This window comes from Onychostoma macrolepis, chromosome 05, assembly GCF_012432095.1.
Source record: "Onychostoma macrolepis isolate SWU-2019 chromosome 05, ASM1243209v1, whole genome shotgun sequence".
In the NCBI taxonomy this organism is placed as follows: Eukaryota; Metazoa; Chordata; class Actinopteri; order Cypriniformes; family Cyprinidae; genus Onychostoma; species Onychostoma macrolepis.
In genome coordinates this window covers 18,353,527-18,373,740 of record NC_081159.1, presented here as the reverse complement: position 1 = coordinate 18,373,740, position 20,214 = coordinate 18,353,527, and the positions used below count along the sequence as shown (strand labels likewise).

General features: G+C 36.2%; 5 protein-coding genes and 5 non-coding genes across 17 annotated transcripts; 2 read left to right on the top strand and 8 right to left on the bottom strand.

Annotated features, from left to right (window-relative positions):
• Positions 1-112: 112 nt before the first annotated feature.
• On the bottom strand, positions 113-6,364 carry kyat1 (kynurenine aminotransferase 1). Of its 5 annotated transcripts, none has more exons than XM_058776738.1 (14): positions 6,225-6,364; positions 5,879-5,983; positions 5,714-5,772; positions 3,943-4,090; positions 3,659-3,808; positions 3,460-3,546; positions 3,246-3,371; positions 2,782-2,902; positions 2,624-2,700; positions 2,387-2,476; positions 2,120-2,306; positions 1,517-1,593; positions 1,311-1,397; positions 113-907 (listed from the first exon to the last, which is right to left on the bottom strand). In XM_058776738.1, exons 2-14 carry the CDS (start codon positions 5,948-5,950, stop codon positions 848-850), a joined length of 1,341 nt encoding a protein of 446 aa, XP_058632721.1. In that variant the 5' UTR covers positions 5,951-5,983; positions 6,225-6,364; the 3' UTR covers positions 113-847. The 5 variants fall into 5 exon arrangements, with proteins under 5 accessions (XP_058632721.1, XP_058632722.1, XP_058632725.1 ...); XM_058776739.1 differs by having other exon boundaries at positions 5,879-5,986; positions 6,225-6,344; XM_058776742.1 differs by having other exon boundaries at positions 6,206-6,298.
• Positions 6,365-7,356: 992 nt separating this feature from the next.
• Positions 7,357-10,011, bottom strand: surf6 (surfeit 6). Of its 2 annotated transcripts, none has more exons than XM_058774567.1 (5): positions 9,791-10,011; positions 9,474-9,586; positions 9,115-9,309; positions 8,937-9,016; positions 7,357-8,250 (listed from the first exon to the last, which is right to left on the bottom strand). In XM_058774567.1, the coding sequence occupies exons 2-5, from the start codon at positions 9,565-9,567 to the stop codon at positions 7,537-7,539; spliced, it is 1,083 nt and encodes a 360-aa protein (XP_058630550.1). In that variant the 5' UTR covers positions 9,568-9,586; positions 9,791-10,011; the 3' UTR covers positions 7,357-7,536. The 2 variants fall into 2 exon arrangements, with proteins under 2 accessions (XP_058630550.1, XP_058630549.1); XM_058774566.1 differs by having other exon boundaries at positions 9,474-9,572; positions 9,791-10,010.
• Positions 10,012-10,041: 30 nt separating this feature from the next.
• On the top strand, positions 10,042-12,514 carry LOC131540108 (surfeit locus protein 1). Of its 2 annotated transcripts, XM_058774568.1 has the most exons (9): positions 10,042-10,182; positions 10,300-10,378; positions 10,912-11,039; positions 11,131-11,213; positions 11,306-11,497; positions 11,586-11,658; positions 11,780-11,942; positions 12,061-12,142; positions 12,341-12,514. In XM_058774568.1, exons 1-9 carry the CDS (start codon positions 10,120-10,122, stop codon positions 12,405-12,407), a joined length of 930 nt encoding a protein of 309 aa, XP_058630551.1. In that variant the 5' UTR covers positions 10,042-10,119; the 3' UTR covers positions 12,408-12,514. The 2 variants fall into 2 exon arrangements, with proteins under 2 accessions (XP_058630551.1, XP_058630552.1); XM_058774569.1 differs by lacking the exon at positions 10,042-10,182 and having other exon boundaries at positions 10,356-10,456.
• Positions 12,515-13,420: 906 nt separating this feature from the next.
• On the bottom strand, positions 13,421-16,541 carry rpl7a (ribosomal protein L7a). Its single transcript, XM_058774573.1, has 8 exons — positions 16,518-16,541; positions 15,642-15,762; positions 15,279-15,428; positions 14,643-14,783; positions 14,372-14,451; positions 13,983-14,113; positions 13,707-13,776; positions 13,421-13,567 (listed from the first exon to the last, which is right to left on the bottom strand). The coding sequence occupies exons 1-8, from the start codon at positions 16,518-16,520 to the stop codon at positions 13,463-13,465; spliced, it is 801 nt and encodes a 266-aa protein (XP_058630556.1). The 5' UTR covers positions 16,521-16,541; the 3' UTR covers positions 13,421-13,462.
• Positions 13,862-13,933, bottom strand: LOC131541775 (small nucleolar RNA SNORD36). The gene has a single exon (XR_009271585.1). It is a non-coding gene; the product is annotated as a small nucleolar RNA SNORD36 (small nucleolar RNA).
• On the bottom strand, positions 14,242-14,318 carry LOC131541774 (small nucleolar RNA SNORD36). The gene has a single exon (XR_009271584.1). It is a non-coding gene; the product is annotated as a small nucleolar RNA SNORD36 (small nucleolar RNA).
• Positions 14,957-15,027, bottom strand: LOC131541778 (small nucleolar RNA SNORD24). The gene has a single exon (XR_009271588.1). It is a non-coding gene; the product is annotated as a small nucleolar RNA SNORD24 (small nucleolar RNA).
• Positions 15,503-15,574, bottom strand: LOC131541777 (small nucleolar RNA SNORD24). The gene has a single exon (XR_009271587.1). It is a non-coding gene; the product is annotated as a small nucleolar RNA SNORD24 (small nucleolar RNA).
• LOC131541776 (small nucleolar RNA SNORD36) lies at positions 15,844-15,910 on the bottom strand. The gene has a single exon (XR_009271586.1). It is a non-coding gene; the product is annotated as a small nucleolar RNA SNORD36 (small nucleolar RNA).
• Positions 16,505-20,180, top strand: med22 (mediator complex subunit 22). 2 transcript variants are annotated; one of them, XM_058774574.1, is made up of 5 exons: positions 16,505-16,641; positions 17,027-17,181; positions 17,274-17,354; positions 17,433-17,641; positions 19,393-20,180. In XM_058774574.1, exons 2-5 carry the CDS (start codon positions 17,059-17,061, stop codon positions 19,580-19,582), a joined length of 603 nt encoding a protein of 200 aa, XP_058630557.1. In that variant the 5' UTR covers positions 16,505-16,641; positions 17,027-17,058; the 3' UTR covers positions 19,583-20,180. The 2 variants fall into 2 exon arrangements, with proteins under 2 accessions (XP_058630557.1, XP_058630558.1); XM_058774575.1 differs by lacking the exon at positions 19,393-20,180 and having other exon boundaries at positions 17,433-18,956.
• The last annotated feature ends 34 nt before the right edge of the window (positions 20,181-20,214 follow it).

The following is a 20,214-nucleotide window of genomic DNA, read 5'->3' as shown; positions in this document are numbered from 1 at the left end:
GATATTGCATTTTCATTTACCCAATGATCTACTGTAATAATAAAGGCATATGCTTTAATTTTATATGCTAGAAATGAGTGTGCTATAAAAATGTACATTTATCACAGAAGAGTATGTTCAGATTTGTTTTATTACTATTTGTACTGCAATTAATTATGTGTCCATTATTTTAAACAGACCAGTGTGTGACAATGACACTTTATTGCTTTCTCCTGCAGAAATGTCAAAAAAAAGAAAAGAAGAAAAACTTGCGTAACTGGTGAGTGTTTAAAACACCCACAAAGAAAGCTCCTTTAGATTTACATGCAGATGTAAGAGGTAGTTTGCAGTATTTTTTTGATGGAAGTGGCTCAACATGACACCTATACTGTACAAATTAAACAGTTTGAACATGAAATTAAATCTATTAGTGGATCCAGTAGTAACAGGGAGTGATGCAATTCAAGGTATAATCCAGAGAGGAAGGAAATATGTGGCAATACAATGCCAAAAAATAAAGTGAGAGAACATGACAAATCAAAGAACAATAACGCTTAACCGGCTGAAAAGATTGTACCCACTCGTGTTTTTAGCATAAAATTTATACTCATTATATTATATTGATTGCTATCATGGGAACAATGATTCCCATTTCCTTTTTTAACCACACATGCCATGCAAGATTTTAATACCTCTGTTTTGTGATGCAATTAGCACCATCTGTTCATCTAGTCAATCTCAAGCCTAATAACAAACAGAACTATTCATATCCTAAACTGCTACAAACCAGTCTCATTTGAGATTTGTTCTGCTGTAAGATCTCTTGCTTTTCAGGTTTTTCAGTCTGTGCTGTCAGAATTTTTCATTTTCATTTGCTGTCACTCCACTGCCTCAGTATGTCCTCTGCTGCTTGCAGGGTTGAGTCTTCCTATTAATGTTGACAAAAAAATGAATTAAATAATATACAACATTTTAACAAGGTGAACAGATCACAATTCAAATCACTTGAACTATAAAGCAATCCATATTAAAAGAATAATAATAATAATAATTCAGAGCTTTCAGGTCAAAGTTTCCATGTTGATTAAGTAACAGTTGGCTTATTAGTGTTTATTAAAAGTAATTTAAAGTAAAAGGACTTTTAATGATGATAACTAAACTTAAGAGTCTCTAAAGCATAAAATTCACAATACAGCAATTTCTAAAAAGATAATGAAACATACTTAATGTTATTTTAAAAAACCTAACAACATTAATATCCTAAATAATTATAAAGAACTTTATTTTTAGAATGTTTGAAATTTTATGTTCTGCATTTGTGTTAAAAATACCTTAACGAAGCAGAATCGGATGTATTTCTGGAATTCGTCTCTGTGTTCCGGGCTGTAGAACGCAGACACAGGAATAGTGGCCAGTCCCTATTCAGAAGTGTAGAACTTTAATAACATATTTTGCTCACAGATGTCACAATATGAGAAGATTTTATAACCCATCTGTAAATACTGTTGTTCTGTTCTGTTGTAATGTTTTGGTTTACCTTCTCTTTTATGAGCCATTTCACAAATCTGTAGTCATAGGGATCATCTTTAGTACTAGGATCAGTGAGGTCAACATCTTGTAGAAAAACATTTAAAAACAAACTTTATTTTGAAATAATCACGTCAAAACAATTATAATTGCTATCACACAGTATAGCCTTTTTATACTTTGGTTTCTCATATTATGAGGATTCCCCAACTCATGGAAAACCTGGTAATATCAGGGGATTTTGAAATGAATAAAATCCTAAAATTATAGAAATATTCTATAATAGCTTTCATTTATAATTCTATAACGGATACATATTTTTACTTTCCAGTCATTGCTACATTGTTTTACAAGCTAGAAATGGCTCTTCGTAAGTGCAAACCCTATAAAATGATTTTTAAATATCTTTGTACAATAAACCTGGGGAAAAAAAAGTGTGGGAACAATAAATTATGTTTTTATTACCATAAACGAGAGCTCAAGAGAGGACAAAAACATAAAAGCACCTCATCTATGGAATTCTCAGATATAAAAATTATATTTGTATAATCCCTAAATTAATCCAAGTTCCTGCTTTAATACTTTGTTCTACCTTTTTTTCTCTGTTACTTACTAAGATTTGAGATATCTGCGATCATGAAGTATCCTCCCTGGGGTAGTATAGGTTTTAGGCCAACCGTCTTCAAACAATCTGCCAGCCTCAGACGCTTTTCATGAAGATGTATGGGTAACTGGCAGAAATAGCTTTCGTCTGTGCCAAATACATCATATTCCCTCTGAAAACCTACTGCTACGGCCTCCTTAAAAACAACATTAGACAATGTCAGCTCACTGAAAACAAATTACACACTTTCCGCCTATAAAAAGAGCATTGTTTTACCTGGGCAGCTGTGGCACAGTGATACACTGAATTCTGATGGACAGTTTTTAAGTGCTTCAGGATATGTCCTGATCCCATTGCCCAGCCCACCTACATTAAAATAATAGAGTAATTTAATGACCTGCAGGCTGTGTATGCATACTGAACCACGACACTTCCAGCCAGTCAAAGACATTAAGACAAACAGAGGGACATAACATTGCAAGAAACAAATCCTGTTGAATTCGACCAGCTCACCTTCCATCCAGTGGCACTGAAAGTCTTGCCTGCACTCCCAATGGTGACAGTGCGTTCCCACATACCTGGCAGACTGGCTTTAAAATAAAAAAGGTATGTTACTTTAAAAGTCCACAAAACTGTGATTAATTGCATTACTTGCACAGTTCTGCTCTTACCGATTTTCACATGTTTTGTTCCATCATATGTGAGCCACTCGTACACCTCGTCGCTGATGCAAATGACGTCATGTTTAATGCATAAGTCAGCAATCATCTGAAGTTCCTTCCGCTGGTAGACCTGCAAGAAACCAGTTAGGGTTAGGCTGAATTTGTCTCTGTGGTAAAAAAAGTCATTTCAACTCAGTTTTAATTTACATTTTTATATTAATTACATTTCCATTCAAAGATTTGGGGTCAGTAAGATTTTTTTTTTTTTTTAAAGAAATGAATACTTTTATTCAGCAACGATGCATTAAATTGATCAAAAGTGACAGTAAAGACATTTATGATGTTACAACAGATTTCTTTTTAAAACAATTAAATTTCATTATTTTGATTTGATTTTCACTCATATAAGAATATTTTGGAAAACAGTATAAGAATGGGTAAAACTGTCCTCCATTTGTAGGTGACCGACTCACCTTGCCAAGAGGGTTATTAGGAGTGTTAATGACAATGGCTTTGGTACGAGGACTAAATTTACTCGCCAACTCTTCAGGGGACAACACCCAGTCAGCACTGGATAGAACAGGACCACAGCCTTCTTTCTGTTAATACACAGCTAATATTATTCAAAATAAACATTTTAATCTCAGATAAAGCAAACAGATCTTGTCACGTGATATATGAACATACTGGTTTAAGGGGCACATATATAGCTGTTCCTCCCGCCATCATTACCATTGGCTGATAACAGTCAAAGAATGGCTCCACAATAATCACCTGCGCAAGAAAGGGGAAAAGGGGCATTCTGATACCTTATATTGAACAAACAGTGATTGACTTTTTTTATTCTCTACTAACAATATAATTTTCTGAATATAAATATTGTTACCTCATCACCCTCATCAACGAGAGCCTGGAAGGTACAGAAAAGTGCTTGATATGCTCCTACAGAAACCAAGATATCCTCCATTGGGTCTATTTCCCGGCCAACAATCCTACTGAAGAACTTGGCCAGGATCTTCACAAGATTTGGGTGGCCCTGTATGACCGCATGTTGTAAGACTGTTTAGCAAAGCTTTACTTATATACTTATTACATTACGCAATGGTAGTTGATCATTTAACAAACTGCAAATTGAAAGCGAGCAAAGGACTTGTATTTCTGATTTCTTACGAAAGCACGCGTGTACTGGTGCATAGAGAAACCTCCACTCAGGGCTTTGCAGAAAGCCTCCTGAATGAAACTAGGAGGGGAGAAATCTGGGAACCCCTGACCCAGGTTCACAGCCTTATAGTCAGCAGCCAGCTGAGTGAATTCCACCCTACAAATGACACACACAAAAGGAATAACATGCAGTTTTAAACATTAAAATGAGCAAAAATTTTAGTTCATTTACTTGTGAGAATAATAAACTACACAGCTCACTGAAATACTAGAATTGCTAATTGGCGCCATCTTGCGATCAAAACTGATTTCCGATTTTAAAAATGGAGGACATATATTAATTGTATTATTCATGTGGAGTATGAGTATATATATATATATGGGTCATTCTACAGAAACGTCCACTTTTCTGTCCCTAGACTTTAAAGAAATATTACAATTTAAATACACATTAGGGTTACAATTTTTTTATATTTTAAAATGAAACAATATGTTATTTGAACAATTACATCTTCCTGAGCCATCAATGTGGCATTATTATTTTTTTTTATTAATTATATAGAATTCCAAGTACCACAAAACCGCTCGTCCCCACAGCCATGTACAGCAGGAAAGTGCTTTATTTTGAGGTCAAAAACAGGATTTTCTACCATTTAAAATACAAAAGTCTATTCATAACTATCAAATATATGATATAAATGGCATAATAAAACAAAATACCAAAAAAATATTATATAATATATAGTGAAAACAGTGGTCCCCTGGAGTTGTGTCACTGGTGTTACCGCTTAACAAAAGTCTTTTATTTTGGAATAAAAATCACACTGATGACATCACTCGACTTCCTCCTTCCTATTTTATAAACATCTATGAAAACAGGCCCATGTTTAGTCCACTGTTTCTTTTCAGTTATGATAAATATTCTCATTTATCTCATGATTTCATATGAAGCTTTTAGTTGATGTCACTGGTGTGACCTATTTATTGTTAGGGAAATGTAAAAAAAACTATAATACAAATGGATTAAACTACTTAATTTAGTGAGTATACCATGACTGACAACATGTGGCTTGATACTTTCCTTATGGGTAACACCAGTGACGATCAGTATATCAGGTCTAATGTATGTCACTGGTGTTACTGTGCTGTGTTACTGAGTTACTGTACTGTTTTTGTCTGTCACATTAAATAAATAAAACATAATCTCCTAATTTCTTGCATTTTCATTATTTTTCTGTAACTACATGTGCTGATTTTTTTTTTTTAGAAATAATATTTCATGAAAACTTTTAATATTGCTAAAAAAGGTAACACCAGTGACAAAAAATGATACATGTGGTCTTGAAATAATTGCAAAAAAAAAAAAAAATTAAGCTGTCATTTATATGTATTCATAACGTCAAAAGGTAATCTAATAATGTGGTCTAAGTTTAAATGTAAAAAAAATAAAATTTTAAGACATTTTGCCATACCAAAAGTGGACGTTTCTGTAGAATGACCCATATATATAAACCCTTAGTAGTTAAAGCAATACAAACCCACCAAAAACACAAAGATGAGCGAGAACTTAAACTAGATAAAGACATTCATAGCTAAATACATCCGCTAGGTAGATTACATTGGTTGCAAAATAATAATAAAAATATCGATAAAACTAGGATAAAGCAACATGCCGAACATTGGGAAAAATACCTTTATAAAATAATACATAATTAAACCAAAGAGTACAGTCTACCCATTTATACTTTCACTTGATTTATAGGCCATGAAACTTAATTACCATATATTCTTGTCAATTCCTTCAATTCTTCTCGCGTGCAATTTACGAGACATATTGCCCTGCGTAATGAAGAAGAAAACCATGCAATAAGAGAAAACAATTGCAATTGACTAACAGCTTGATCACGCATACAAGTGTAGCGATCGAGTGTGAAAGATCTCATACCTTGTCATAAAAACCTGCGTTTACTAATCTGATTGATAGCCAAGGTCCATTTACCGCCGCTCTTCTCCACATTCCAGTGTTTCAAAACACCTTACTGCAGGATTTCTGCTAAAGCCGTAAATCAGTAACACACATAGTAAGAGATTAGAATCACGGCAAACCTCTAGCATTTGAACTGTAAACCTTTAAATGTCTGGTAGTCGATAATTCAGTGACATGGGAGCAGTCTTGTCCTTGGGATTTAGAGATTCAAGAGACAAACAGAGCATAAAATACTGTGCTAAATGTCGATTTCATACTGTAATCTAAAAAACGAATACCCAAAACCTTCTGTTTTGCACCGAACCTTGTTCGTTTACTTTTCCCACCAGCTGTTCAAGACGTCACACATTGACCGCTCAAGCGTCTTCCTCAGTCTGAGCCAATGAAAACGCGAGCAGAGCTCCTTCTCCAGGCAGCACCGGGCAGCACACTTTATTTTTGTACGAGTACTTCCGCTATGGGCAGGGCCAGTGACTGCTAGCGCTAATTGACAGTATATCTTGTAATTTGCAGTGACTATTCTTTTATAGCTTTTATACTGAAGCTCTACCATATGCCATCCTTCATTTTAATGTTTAACATCATCTGATCGACGCGATTGTCAGCGCGAGATTAATGAATAGCACAAGCTGCTCAAATTACTCACAGATGACTAATCGGACTGATTTACATTTATTTTTAATATTACTTTGTTTATTCTTGCATTATATTTACAATGATTAACCTCCCGTTTTTGTACAGTATACATTATAATTCTGTTCACTCATTGCACTCAATCACGCAGGATCTAGTTATTTTTTAATAATCGTCTATGGGCTGGAAATATTCATTTATTTGAACAACTTTAATTTGGTGTAATTATTGAGGATTGCATCGTAAGCATGAAAAATGTCAGCATTGTTTAATACAATAAGTTTTCCCATAACCTTTAATTTAATAATCTAAAACAGTCTTTAGCCGTAATTAATATTTTAAGCTTTGGCTAATTGAAATGCTCTTTAATGTGATATACTGTTTGTAATGTTTTCTTGCAGTTCTGTAATAAAATAAGGTGGTCAGACTCTGGAGTATTGCGCATACACATACAGTACGGCTCTCACGCTCCCCTTTAAGTCACGAAATATACATCAGAATATCATGAAACCATCTTCCTTGGTCTCACAATACTCAATTAATGATTGTAATCTGAGTCTGGTGAGTTTCAAGGACGTATCTGTGCGGAATTTTACATAAATCGCAACAATCCCGTGCTATGGGCACAGCCAGAGATAGAGGCTGGAGCGGAAGTTTTTTTAGGCTGCTATTTGAAACTTCCGCTTTTCGAACGCGGAAGTGTGATAAAGGCCTATTGTAAGTCACTTTGGATAAAAGTGTCTGCAAAATGCGCGAATGTAGATAAATGTCCAACCTTGGCTTGACAGAATAAAAACACAAAATATGGACAAAAAATATGATCTTTATAAAGTTGACATTTTAAAAGTGACAACAATTCATCCCAATGAAATTTTGTGGAAATTCTTTTTTCAGTCTCTTTCAGTCCTAAACATAAGGTGAAGTCCCCAAGAGCATTATCCTTTCTGCATTTTACCAAATCTGACTTTTTTCATCCTTACTGCCTATAAGCTGGCCTTCTTGAGATCCTCAGGCAGTACACAACCCTTTTTCCTTGCCCTCTGTTTGCGTTTCTCCATCTTGGAATCCTTGCGTTTCTTAATATTCCTTCTCCGCTTGTCTTGCCTCTTTTGCATCTTCTCCACGACTTGCTGGCTCCTCTGTGTCCACTTCTTTATTTTCTGAGCCTTCCTTTTCTCCTTGTTCTTCAATGATGCACACAAGAGTTCCTCGTTGTCTTTGATTTTCATGCCTTCAGCTTTGTAGAGAACATTGGTCCACCTCATCTTCTCTTCCTCTTTTTTTGCTTTCCCTTCATCCTTCTCTCTAAGCTGCTCCAGGTGAGCTTTCCTCGCCTCAATGCGTGTTAAAAGCTGTTTGTAGTTCTTACCAGTGAGCGGAGTCAGTGTTCCTTTCACTTTCCTTTTCTTTTTTTTCTCCATCAGCTTTGTCCCTTTGTCCACATAGTCTTCTCCGACCTCCATCTTGTTGAAGACTATGAAGCTCTGCTCCTTTTTGGTAGGAGCACTTGATGTAGAAGTGGCTTGTGGTTGGTGATTTGCTGTCTCTTTGTCCTCTTCCGCTGCCTGCAAAGCTGCAGCATCTGCTAGCTTTTTCATTCGAAACTCTTTTCTTTTCCTCTTCCGACGCTCCCTTTCTTGTTTTCGTCTCTCGCGTTTCTTCTTTATCTCCTCAGAGGAGGGATCTTTAGGAGGGCCCTGGAAAAAAACAGACAAAGGCTTAGCTTAAACATTCTTAATAAATTTCACTTTTTTCATATAATATTTTTACTTTATCTTGTTTTTATAGCAAAACAGAAATAATTTAGCATTTATGAGCAATTAATTTCTCTGACCCATCCAATTAAACATGGCATTTTTAAAGGGATAGTTCATCCAAAAAAGAAAATTCTGTTTTCATTTACTCACCCTCAACATGCATGAGTTTTGTTATTCTGTTGAACACACACACACACACACACACACACACACACACACACACACACACACACACACACACACACACACACACACACACACACACACACACACACACACACACACACACACACACACACACACACACACACACACACACACACACACACACACGATATTCTAAAGAATGAGGCCAAACAACATTGGTACCCACTGACTTCCATAGTATGAAAAAAATAATTTGGAAGTCAATAGGAACCAGAAACTCTTCGGTTAACCACATTCTTCAAATTATCTTCTTTTGTGTTCCGCAGAAGTTCATAAGTGATGATAGAAGTTTTGTTTTTGGGTGAACTATCCCTTGAAGTCTAGTGATTCAGCATATTAACATTCAAATATTTAACAATCCTTCTACCTAGATAACATTTTAGCCAATTTCAATATTTTAGTTCAACTTGAGCATGTACCTGTCCTCGAGATTCCTCAATCTTCTGGTGAAGTCTCTGACGAAGAATGTCTACAGCATCAAATTCTTGTGATGTTCTACCTAATAGGAATGAATCAGTAAAAATGCAATAGTATTTTATTCAACAAGAATAAAGCACACTTCATGAACTACTACTCTCTTTACAAACTACTTTTTACCCTCAGGCTTCTTTTGTGTCTCTGAAATCCCACTCTGGACAGTTTTTCTCTGAGGTGGAAGTGCTGCAGGCTGAGCGGTCTTTGGGAATGGTCTAATTTTGTTCACACTCATGTAATCTCCTGTTGTTGGCTTTTGTTTGTTCCTTTTCTTCGTTGGAGCAGCACCATCATTTACCCCACTGCCTTGGAATGGAACTAAAAGGGGAATTAATAATAATTAAGTTTTTTTAACTACTGACTTTGAAAATACAAACTTTGAATGAATAAATAAACCAGCAATGAAAATGGCATAACTGCTGCAGGTGTCTGTTCAGTATTTACTAATGAATTAATAATGAATTAACAATCCAGAACTTTACCATAGAGTCTTTTCTTTGGCTCCTTGTTGTGAGACACGCATACTTTACGGGTCAGCTTCTCTAGGTAATCATACTTCGCAGCAAGGCTGGCCATGCTTCCTATTATAAATAAACTAACATTAAATTAATAAATACAGACATTTGATGCAGATGTGTAACATGTCATCACTAAACATCTCAAAACAAAATATAACGATTTTAGCAAAGTCAGAGTGATGTGAAACCTATGCAGTATTTTATGACAACAATAACAAATATGTCAATTAATACATTTAATAAACAAGTCATTAATCGTTTGACTTGTTCGGAATATTTACCTCGCTCAATCAAAAACGTCAGTCGAAACTGCTGTGATGTGTTTCATCAGCTGAGAAGGGTTTAAAGGAATTTTTGTAACGTTACCTCCTTAGAAATTACAAACTCATTCGGATAAAATCCTTGAAATGTACACTACCTACAATAGCCCTTATAACTTCACCAAATACAAATTCAGAAACATGCCCCACGCGTGTATGATCTTGCGCATGCGCAGGATGGTTCAGAATCCCCGGAAATGGTTACATTGAAAACATTCCCCCGAAAGCACAAGGCATATTATGTAGTCGACCTGACAGTTGCTGTTTAGATTATAATAATTTCAGCCAACATGAGTAGTTTCAGATTAATGCTGATGTTCTCTAATAACGCATCTAAAATAATCCGAGGCTATGTAAGTTCATTTTCATTTTCAGTTTGTCGTTAAAATAAAGTTTATTTTTTTATCAAAATGTTTGTTTTCACACTCACTCTTGACAGCTAAAGTGTATTTTATTTGTTCTTTTCTCAGACTCTCATCTCACCAAAGAGGACCCTATTTGTGACACGACAGGGTCTATTCAGACGTCAGGATGCTCCAGTACTCCGGTGTAATTCTCTTTAGCTTGCTCATTACTGTATTCTTGATTATTGACTAAACTGACTACACTACCAATCAAAAGCTTGAGGTCGGTAATCTCTTATTTAATGAATATTATTAATATATATATATATATATATATATATATAAGATATATTTATCAGCCATTTCTCCAATTTTCAGTGTCACAATCGTTCAGAAATCATTCTAATATGCTGATTTTGGTGCTCAAGAAACATTTCTTGTTATTATCATCAACATAACATCAATATTAGATTGTTACCACTGCATCCGTGTGGAATAAAATTATTAATTTTATTAAAATTTTAATTTTAAAAATTATTAATTTCTTTAATAATAATAATAATAAAATGCTGACCCTAACTTTTTAATTGTAGTATAAAATAAAATAGGTTAACAGTTAGAGTGAGTTTCTAATAGACTAGTGACTGAAATATAGCTATCTTTCTTTCAGACATTATGCTTGAGCAGCTTGCTCAGCCTGATGTGACTTTTTAAAGTTTTAAAATGTTTTTTCTATAGGTAACCTAGCCAGGTATGGCCAACGGTCAAGTTCCACTGTTGCGGGAACCGAAAAAGGAGAAGATTCCTTCCTGAAGTGGCTTCTCTTGTTGATACCTGCCACAACCTTTTGTCTTGGAACATGGCAGGTACAGGCATGAGCTTGGTGTTTATCTGATAAAAACCATAACTAAAACAGCAATTAGCTGTTTGTGAAAAGCCTTCCATTTGATTTTATAGGTGAAACGCAGAAAGTGGAAGTTGGAGCTGATCCGTGAACTTCAGAGCCTGACGACTTCAGAGCCTATCCCACTGCCTGTAGAGTGAGTCTCTTTCTAAATCCACGTGCCATAATCTCTATTGTTTATAAGATTACACATTTTGATGAAATGGTGATGTAATCTGTGTGTGACAGTCCTATGGAAATTAAGCAGCTGGAGTTCAGGCGAGTAAAGGTGCGTGGACACTTCGACCACTCTAAAGAGCTGTATGTCCTGCCCCGCTCCCCTGTGGACCCTGAGAGAGAGGCCCGGGAGGCAGGCAGGATTTCCTCCAGCGGGGAGAGTGGAGCTAATGTCATTACACCATTCTACTGTACTGATCTGGGGTACAAACACACACAATTTGAATTCCACACACTTAATTCCATACACTTGCTTTGCACTCTGAAATGGCTTTCTGGATCAAATTTTTAGGATCACCATCTTGGTGAACAGAGGTTATGTACCAAAAGATAAGATCAGACCGGAAACCAGAATGAAGGGACAGGTAATACCATTTTTCTTAATCTCTTTTGAATCAAATCCAGGCATAAACATTATCAACAGACTAACTTTATTCATTTCTTAATCTTTCAAAATTTTAAAGAGGTGTTTATATTTTCTAAAAGGTGACTGAAGATGTGGATCTTGTTGGTGTGATGCGTTTAACTGAACAGAGGAAACAATTTGTCCCTCAAAATAATGTGGAAGCAAATAGGTGGCACTATCGTGACCTGGAGGCCATGGCAAAGGTCACTGGTGCTGAGGAAATCTTCATTGATGCTGTGTTTGGTTAGAACTGCTCTTAATACTGTTTGGTGACTATATGGTGTTCAAACCTATAAAAAGTTTTGATCAGAAAAGTGCAAAAATCTGTTAAAATCTTTATTTATTTATTTATTTCATACAGACAGCACAATACCTGGTGGGCCAATAGGAGGGCAGACAAGAGTGACCTTGAGGAATGAACACATGCAATATGTCATCACATGGTTTGTTTAATTAAACTATTTTCATGCCTCAACACATTAGTGTTTTAATTTAAATCATGCATTACTATTGCATTGCATTTACTATTGAACTGAAAAAGAAAAGGTTGCTTTAAAAAAAAAAAAATTAAAAATTAACTGTTTTGATTGTAATCTTAAAGATGACTTTGAGGTGAACTGTTATTTGTTCTTTTCTTTTAGGTATGGATTATGTGCAGCTACTTCCTACATGTGGTATGCAAAATTCATTAAGCGCATTGCTTTATGAGATGTATTCAACACCTTGCCCTTATGGAATATTTAGAATAATCAAGATCTCATGCTTAACTCAGTACTGTTAATAAAAACATGGATTTGTCTAAAACAATAATTAAAGTGTCTGTGCATGTGTATTACTTGGATACTAAGGCTGTGAAGGGAAATCTAGCCTCAAGAACAAGTGTTCTCAATCAGGAGGCCACAGAATGAAGTGTTAATAAAATAAAATACCAAAAACAAAATTAAACTGAAATAATTTTTACCGCCCTCAATAAATATTTAATAATAACACACGGGAGGCCAGATCAGAACCTCACATTTTAAAGGAGAACAAAATAAATAGGTTAAAACGGTTTTGATAAAGTTCTAAAACATGTTGAAATACCATAAGAAATATCTAAAACAATATGTGACCCTGGACCACAAAACCAGGCTTAAATCGCTGGGGTATATTTGTAATAATAGCCAAAAATACATTGTATGGGTCAAAATTATCCATTTTTATTTTATGCCAAAAATCATTAGGATATTAAGTAAAGATCATGTTCCATGAAGATATTTAGTGAATTTCCTACTGTAAATCTCAAAACTTAATTTATCAGTAATATGCATAGCCAATAACTTAATTTGGACAACTTTAAAGGTGATTTTTTTTTTCAATATTTTGATTTTTTTGCACTCTCAGATTCCAGATTTTCAAATAGTTGCATCTCGGCCAAATATTGTCCGATCCTAACAAACCATACATCAATGGAAAGCTTATGACTGGTTTTGTGATCCAGTGTCACATAAGGAGGGGATTTTGAATATTGTGTTGGAAAAATGAAAGGGCTTTGAGTCAAAATGTTTTAGAACCCCAACGGTTTCATTAACTACTGACAGTCTCTCTTAAAACAGTTTTCACTCAAACAATTCTGTAAATGTGAAAAAATAAATCTAAAAAAATATATATTTTCCAATTGCATGTATTGGCTTATACTAAAAAAAAAAAAATTAATAAAAATGAACAAGTCAAACTCCAGCCATTTTGTGGGATCATTTTTATTTATTAAACAAGACAGAAACTCAACCCAGTTTAGTAGCCAGCTCCTTGGCCTTTGCCTTCTCAAGTTTAGCAATGCGAGCAGTTGACTTGGGACCCAGGACATTGCCTCCCCAGTGACGACGGATCTGAAGAAAGAATTGAAATGGGGAAAAAACAAACATTAGAATTACATTAAGACATCAATTAGGAAAATGTATAAAAGTTAGGCTAACTGAAAAGGTCATCAAATTGTGAACTGATCAGCACTACGGCCAATAAACTGACCTCCTCATATCTGTCATTGTAGTTGGTCTTGATGGCCTCCACCAACTTAGCAAGAGCTGCTTTGTCTTCGCTGAAGATGGGTGAACAAAAACAATGTTAAACACAAATGTCTTGTTTGTAACGCCCAAATCATGAAATCATAAACTGCAAATCATTTTGCTCAGGGTTAAAAAGCTCATTTGAAACCACACGGTTGTTCAGTTGAAGAAATTCAGACATCATAGCCTCAGGATGTGCAGCGCAGGAAAGTGAAACAGGAGTGTGTGTTTAACTCACGGGTTGGTCTGTGTGAAGGCAACAGAGGTGCAGGTCTTTCTGTGCACTAGTCTGCCCAGTCTGGCCTTGCCCTTGACGATGCAGTATGGGACACCCATCTTGCGGCACAGAGCAGGCAAGAACACCACCAGCTACAAATGGAACAAATTAAATCAATTATGTATAGACATCCATCGCCACATTCAGCGGTCTGATAAGACTACACAAACCAAAGCAGAAGGTTCTGAAAACAGTTACAGAAATGCTCCTGTAAGTGGTTGTTGCTCAGGGTTAAAAAGCTCGTATTTTTGATCTTCAGTTTGAAATCAGGTGAAGAAATTCAAGACATCATTGCAGACAACCACAACAAGATTTATGACAAGATGTCTATATCCTGTAGAAAAACTCACCTCAATGGGATCCACATCGTGAGCAATAACGACCAGCTGTGCCTTCTTACTCTCCACTAGTGTGGTTACAGTGTTCACACCTGAGAAGGAACAAGTGTTAACACATGTCTAAACAAGTTTCCAAATCAAACGAAAAATAGGAGGGTCATCAAATATGGTCTTGGACAAAGGATGGGCCTGAGAGTCAAAAAGGTTGAGAACAATGGAGAATGCAACTTGTAACTCTGGGAAGGGTGTCTTCAAGGAAAAGACACTCTACAAAAACACCCACCTGCGCGGAGGACTGGTGGCCTCTTGGTGGGTACGTCGCCCTTTCCAGCAGCCTTCTGTTCAGCACGAGCCAGCAGTCTCTGTTTCTTCTCCTGCTTGGTCTCGGGCCTGTACTTGTGGGCCAGCTTGAACAGCTGGGTAGCTTCAGAAAGATTTCAAAGTGTTAAGTGTAACATACCCCAAATTAGCTCTTCAACAACCATAATTCCAGCACCAGTGCCAGAACCTCAAAGTTAACATTCTGATGGAAACTTTAGCCATCACTAATTTTACAGTACAATCCAAGCTGAATTAAACAGAAGTAATATACAACAGTGCATCAGTGATCTTGGTGGAAATTGTCCGCATGGACTATTCAGATAGCAAATATTTTCACATCATCTGCACATTCACAAAAGTCTAAAAAGTATTTAGGAGGCCAAACGATATATTATTTTCAACAATTAATCAGCACTGAGATATACACAGTCATGTTTGTTAATTTTATAAATTACATCAAGCAAGTTTTTGTTCATGTTATTGATTTAAAACTCACTATCAATATTGATCAAATCCATTATCGGTCGACCTCTACAAGCACTGCTATATGAACAGCACCAGGAAGTCAAAAGAGACTCCAGCTGAGTGAATAACTCACCGGTCTGGCGGTCCAGAGCCTGGGTGAACTGGTTGATCGCAGGGGGAACCTTCAGACGCTTGTAGAGAATGGCCCGCTGGCGCTGCAGCCGGACGTAACGTGGCCATTTCACGAATCGGGTCAGATCCCTTTTCGGCTGGATGTCCTGACCTGGAGATTAAAGTGCATGACTTTAAAGTGCATTAGGGTCAACAAACTGCAAGTTGGTTTCCAGACATAACATGTGCATCAGAGATCTTGGTGGAAGGTTGTCTGCAATGCTGTTAAGATAGCAAATATTCGTAACATCATCTGCACTTATTTGACAGTTACATTTTAAATGACTGAGGACTCAATCTCATCTGTGGTCCGGTTGTTACTTACCAATGCCAAAGTTCTTGGGCCTCTTCTCAAACAGGGGATTCACGACTTTTTTGGCCTCATGCTTCTTGGCCACTGAAGGGGCTGGTGCCACCTTCTTCCCCTTAGCCTTTTTTCCCTTAGGCTGTGGAGAGATGCACAACAACACTTCATGAGTTCATCCAAAAAAAGCAGAAAGTTGAACAGAAATACAATTTTTTTGGCTAATGCTCAGTTTTGAGAAAATGTCTTCAAAAAAAGTTCAGGTGAAGAAATTCAAGACATCATTGCAAAAGCCAAAAAACCTACTACTCAAAATACACTTACTTATGGTGTGACATGCGTTGGAGCAACTTAACCAATTTAGCATCTCAGAGACACAAGCTTACTCAACAACATCGCATTTTCAGTAAATTATAATTATTTAACTGACCAACAGGTGTGCAATAGTGTATTATACAGCAGCACGTATGCGTTTAATAAACACCGGCGGGCCAATCCAATTCATTTTGGCCTACAAACAAGCCCGCTAACAGGTTAGCATTCGCGTTGGAACCTATGGTTAAGTTTTTCATAATATTAAACATGATATTAAAAATATATAGTCAAGGGAGTTCGTATTAAAACGACGGGTAATAACATTTAACGGCTTACGGTCTAACGGCGCCACATCTCGAGGCGTCAGCGCTGACAGCAAGCGGACTCTACACAGCTCACAAAAGTGCTCTCAATTCTTCATCTAAACACTTAAAATGTTTGCAATTTTCATTCAGAGAGCAAGCGTTGGTGCTTTATTTTCCATAGCCGATATTTCATGAGTCCTAGAACGCATTACAAAGCAGGATGCTTAAGGATTTTAAAAAAGTGAAGGCTTGGAAGTCAAAACCATCAGACACTCACCATGTTGGTTCAGACGGAAAGGAAGAAGAAAAGGATTGTGGGAAATATAACTACCGCGACATTTGGTAATGACATCATCTGTACGCGACAGAACATTAAAGAAGATATTCAAAGAAAGCTTGTTGTGAGTAGCGAATTGAATTAATTTGCTTTTAATTTATAGTAACAACAAAGTTTTTACTTCATTAATTATTCATGCATGCGTGGTGTATAGTAACAGAAACCCACACGCGCTGTTTAGTTTAGTTTTAGCGCCTGAGAGAAAAGCAAAATGTCGAATGTTGTCAGAAAACGCATTAACTTGTGTTTTATTCTTGTTTTCGCTTTTATGCGTTATCTAAAATAGACATTTTCACAGGCGGTTACTAAAAAAAACTAAAAAAAAAAGCCTGTGGCTGCAGTTAGGTTATGGAAATGTATCAATGGTTGTTTATTATATGTATTTAGTTGCTGTTAGTGTGAAAACTAATTGCAGTTCTAACAATAAAGTCTTGTTTCTGATCGTTTAGCACTGAGTCAAGTGTGACTGAAGAGCGCTGTGATGGCCACACAGAGAGTACTCCCACAAAGCAAAGAAACTCTTCTGCAGAACTACAACAAGAGACTTAAAGATGACATCAGGTCAATTCTTGACAATTTCACCGAAATAATAAAAACAGCAAAGGTATGTTGGTGTGCATTTTGCTATGACTATGTGACATTCATATCAATATAATTTAGTTACAAGGACGATAATTTGGTCATCTCCTGTATCAGGTGGAAGATGAGACTCAGGTTTCCAGGGCGACGCAAGCTGAGCAGGATCACTATGAAATGCACGTGCGAGCTGCCAACATTGTAAGATCTACAGTGATAGTCTGATAATGATTAGACATTTTAGACTTGGATGACATTTCCATGTTTAATGTGTCTTAGGTACGTGCAGGAGAGTCTCTCATGAAGCTCGTCTCAGACCTGAAGCAGTTCCTCATCCTGAATGACTTCCCCTCTGTCAACGAGGCCATCAGTCTCCGCAACCAGCAGCTGCGCACACTGCAGGAAGAGTGTGACAAGAAGCTCATCTCCCTGCGTGATGAGATTGCCATCGACCTGTATGAGCTCGAGGAAGAGTATTACTCCTCCAGGTACAAATAGACCAGTGATCCCAAACGTGTGCAGTCACCTCTGCCTTCCCTTGCTTACCAACATCATAAATGCATATGTGCATCATAAGAACATAACACAGGGTGATTTATGGAGCTAAAGGTATTTTTAACTTTTTAGTTAAAATTATAGGCTCCAACTGGTTTTCATTTTACTAAAATATCATGTGCTAACCATATTGGTTTGCTATTTGTTTGAATTACACCATCCCATTTTGGTCCTCCATACACAGTCATATCATACCATTGTGCCTTAATAAGAGTGTTCATTCTTGCTGGTAAGACAATAACTAATGAAAGAGTACATTCTCCTTTGACCCAGTTCAGTCACATAATAAGACAATTTAGATACTGTGTGGCCCTTGAGTTTTATTCCGCTTGTCATAATTATAACAAGCCAGATATATCTTTTTCTAATATAGCAAACATATAGCAAAATCCATCTATCCATTCATGTTGTAGTCTCACCAAAGACATTATCAAGCACTTCCAGTATAACTGATTTTGCACAAGAAAACCCATCTGTTAAACAAATATAAGTGCATGTAAATATTTCCCCTCCAGGTGCCTTAAATGATTGTGTTTTAGAAGATTTACTTGCAATCAGGATGTGTATTTAGTGTTCTTGTTGGTGCTGTTTGGGTTAAATTTACAGAGATTAGTATGATATTCAAAGATTTTAAATCAATTCAAGCTGTCTTTGAAGCACACCGTTATAAACATTAATAGTTATATGAGAAGAGACATTTTGGAAATAATTTGATAAATTTGTACATTTTTTAAGAAAAATGTTCATGTGAATCTAAAATTGGTATTGGACTTGGCACATTAATTTTGGATGGCAATACTCAATGATGAGCTTCAAATTTCAAAGCACTTTAGAATTTGTAAAAAAAAAAAAAAAAAGAATGTAGGGTGCTGTGTGTATTGTAAAAATTACTTTAAAGAGTCATATTAATTAGCTTAGTGGAAGAAAATCAAAAATCAGTTTATATATTCATAAATGCAGTGATTTTTTTTTTTCTCTCTCTCTCTGTTAAACTATCAAAGTTTGTGTAAACTGGGAAAATATTTAGCTTTCAGTGGCATATGTGGCATGTTTAAAATGTAATATTTATCATTTATGGAGTGTTTGAAATTGCACTACACTGTGTTTCTTTGTGGTGACATTTTAAGTAGAAACAGTGTTGGTCACATTAGTACCTGTTCAAAATGTGTCAGAATATTTGTCAGTTTTTTCACAAACCAACTGGTCGTTTCAAATTTCATAAATAAACCAGAGATAAAATAGAGCACATTTAGTGTCTGATCTATTATTTGCTCACCTCTGATTTGGAATTTATTTTCTGCCTCTGCTGAGTGCATAATCTAAATTCTCTGCTGCTTACAGCCTTTTGCTTTTCATCTGTTGAGCAGTTTATTTTTCATTAGACTCTACATTTATCTGTTCAATGTACAGAAAGACAGCAAACAGAAGAGTAATGTCATGTGACCACACGGTTCCAGTCAAGTCAGTAGCAATGCTTTTCACAACTTCCTTTCCCTGCTTGTGCTTTCTTTCCCAGTTCCTTCATATGTTGTGTGAGTTTGTTTTGTAATGAGTGAATGAATGTTCAACATTATTCATACATACTCCTAATGGATTATTGGGTGTTTTTAGGCAGAAGTGGACAGAAGAAATGTTAGTTTGTGTGTAACGTGTGTGTGTGTGTGTGTGTGTATAACATTTCTAGCTGTGGACAGTGGGATGGTGTTGAGTTGCCACTTTGTGAGGCCTTTCATCGGCAGGACAGTTGGGGGTCCCCTGAGACGACCTCTGACCCCTCGTGTGCCAACCCAGAGGATTCAGACAACTTGGGGACCCAGGAGTCCATGCAGCGTCACCTAAACAGCCACGGCAGCAGCACTAGTGAGCAGTCATGAAGTACTTCATGGAACAGTTAGATTACACAGTTCAGCAATTTGCCATTATAATAAGCACAATCTTAAACCTCCAGCTGCAGACTGCAAATCTAGTCAACTACTTGAATTAATGATGCGATTTTGTCCTGCAAAAATGACACTGAATTAATGCTGAGAACATTTCTATGAATAGTATTTCAAAATTGTAGTTGGGTAACTTGCTACCTTGGAATAATGAAGTGTTTGTCTTTGTTTGTTTGTTTATTGGCTAAATTTAATGTTTCTTTGAGTAAAACTACAACTGTGCTATACTTTAATTACTGTTCTACAAATTAGGTAATTTAACAACTATAAGCAAGTAGTGTGTAGGATGCTAAAAGAAAAGGAGACTTCTCTGTAAACATGCTGCATACTGTACATTTGGAGTAAATCTAGCTCCTCTATTTAAATAACAAATTACACTGTTAAATGTCATTGTATATGTGCACTGTAATGCTCTTCAAAATGTGACTGCGAAGGAACTGTTCTCTCTCTCCTTTTTTAAAAATTAATTTACATGTATATATTTTTATTGCTGTGCTACCTTAGGACAACCTTTCCATTTTGGGTAGTTAAAAGACATCCAAGCAAAAACTAAGAGGAAAGGAAATGTT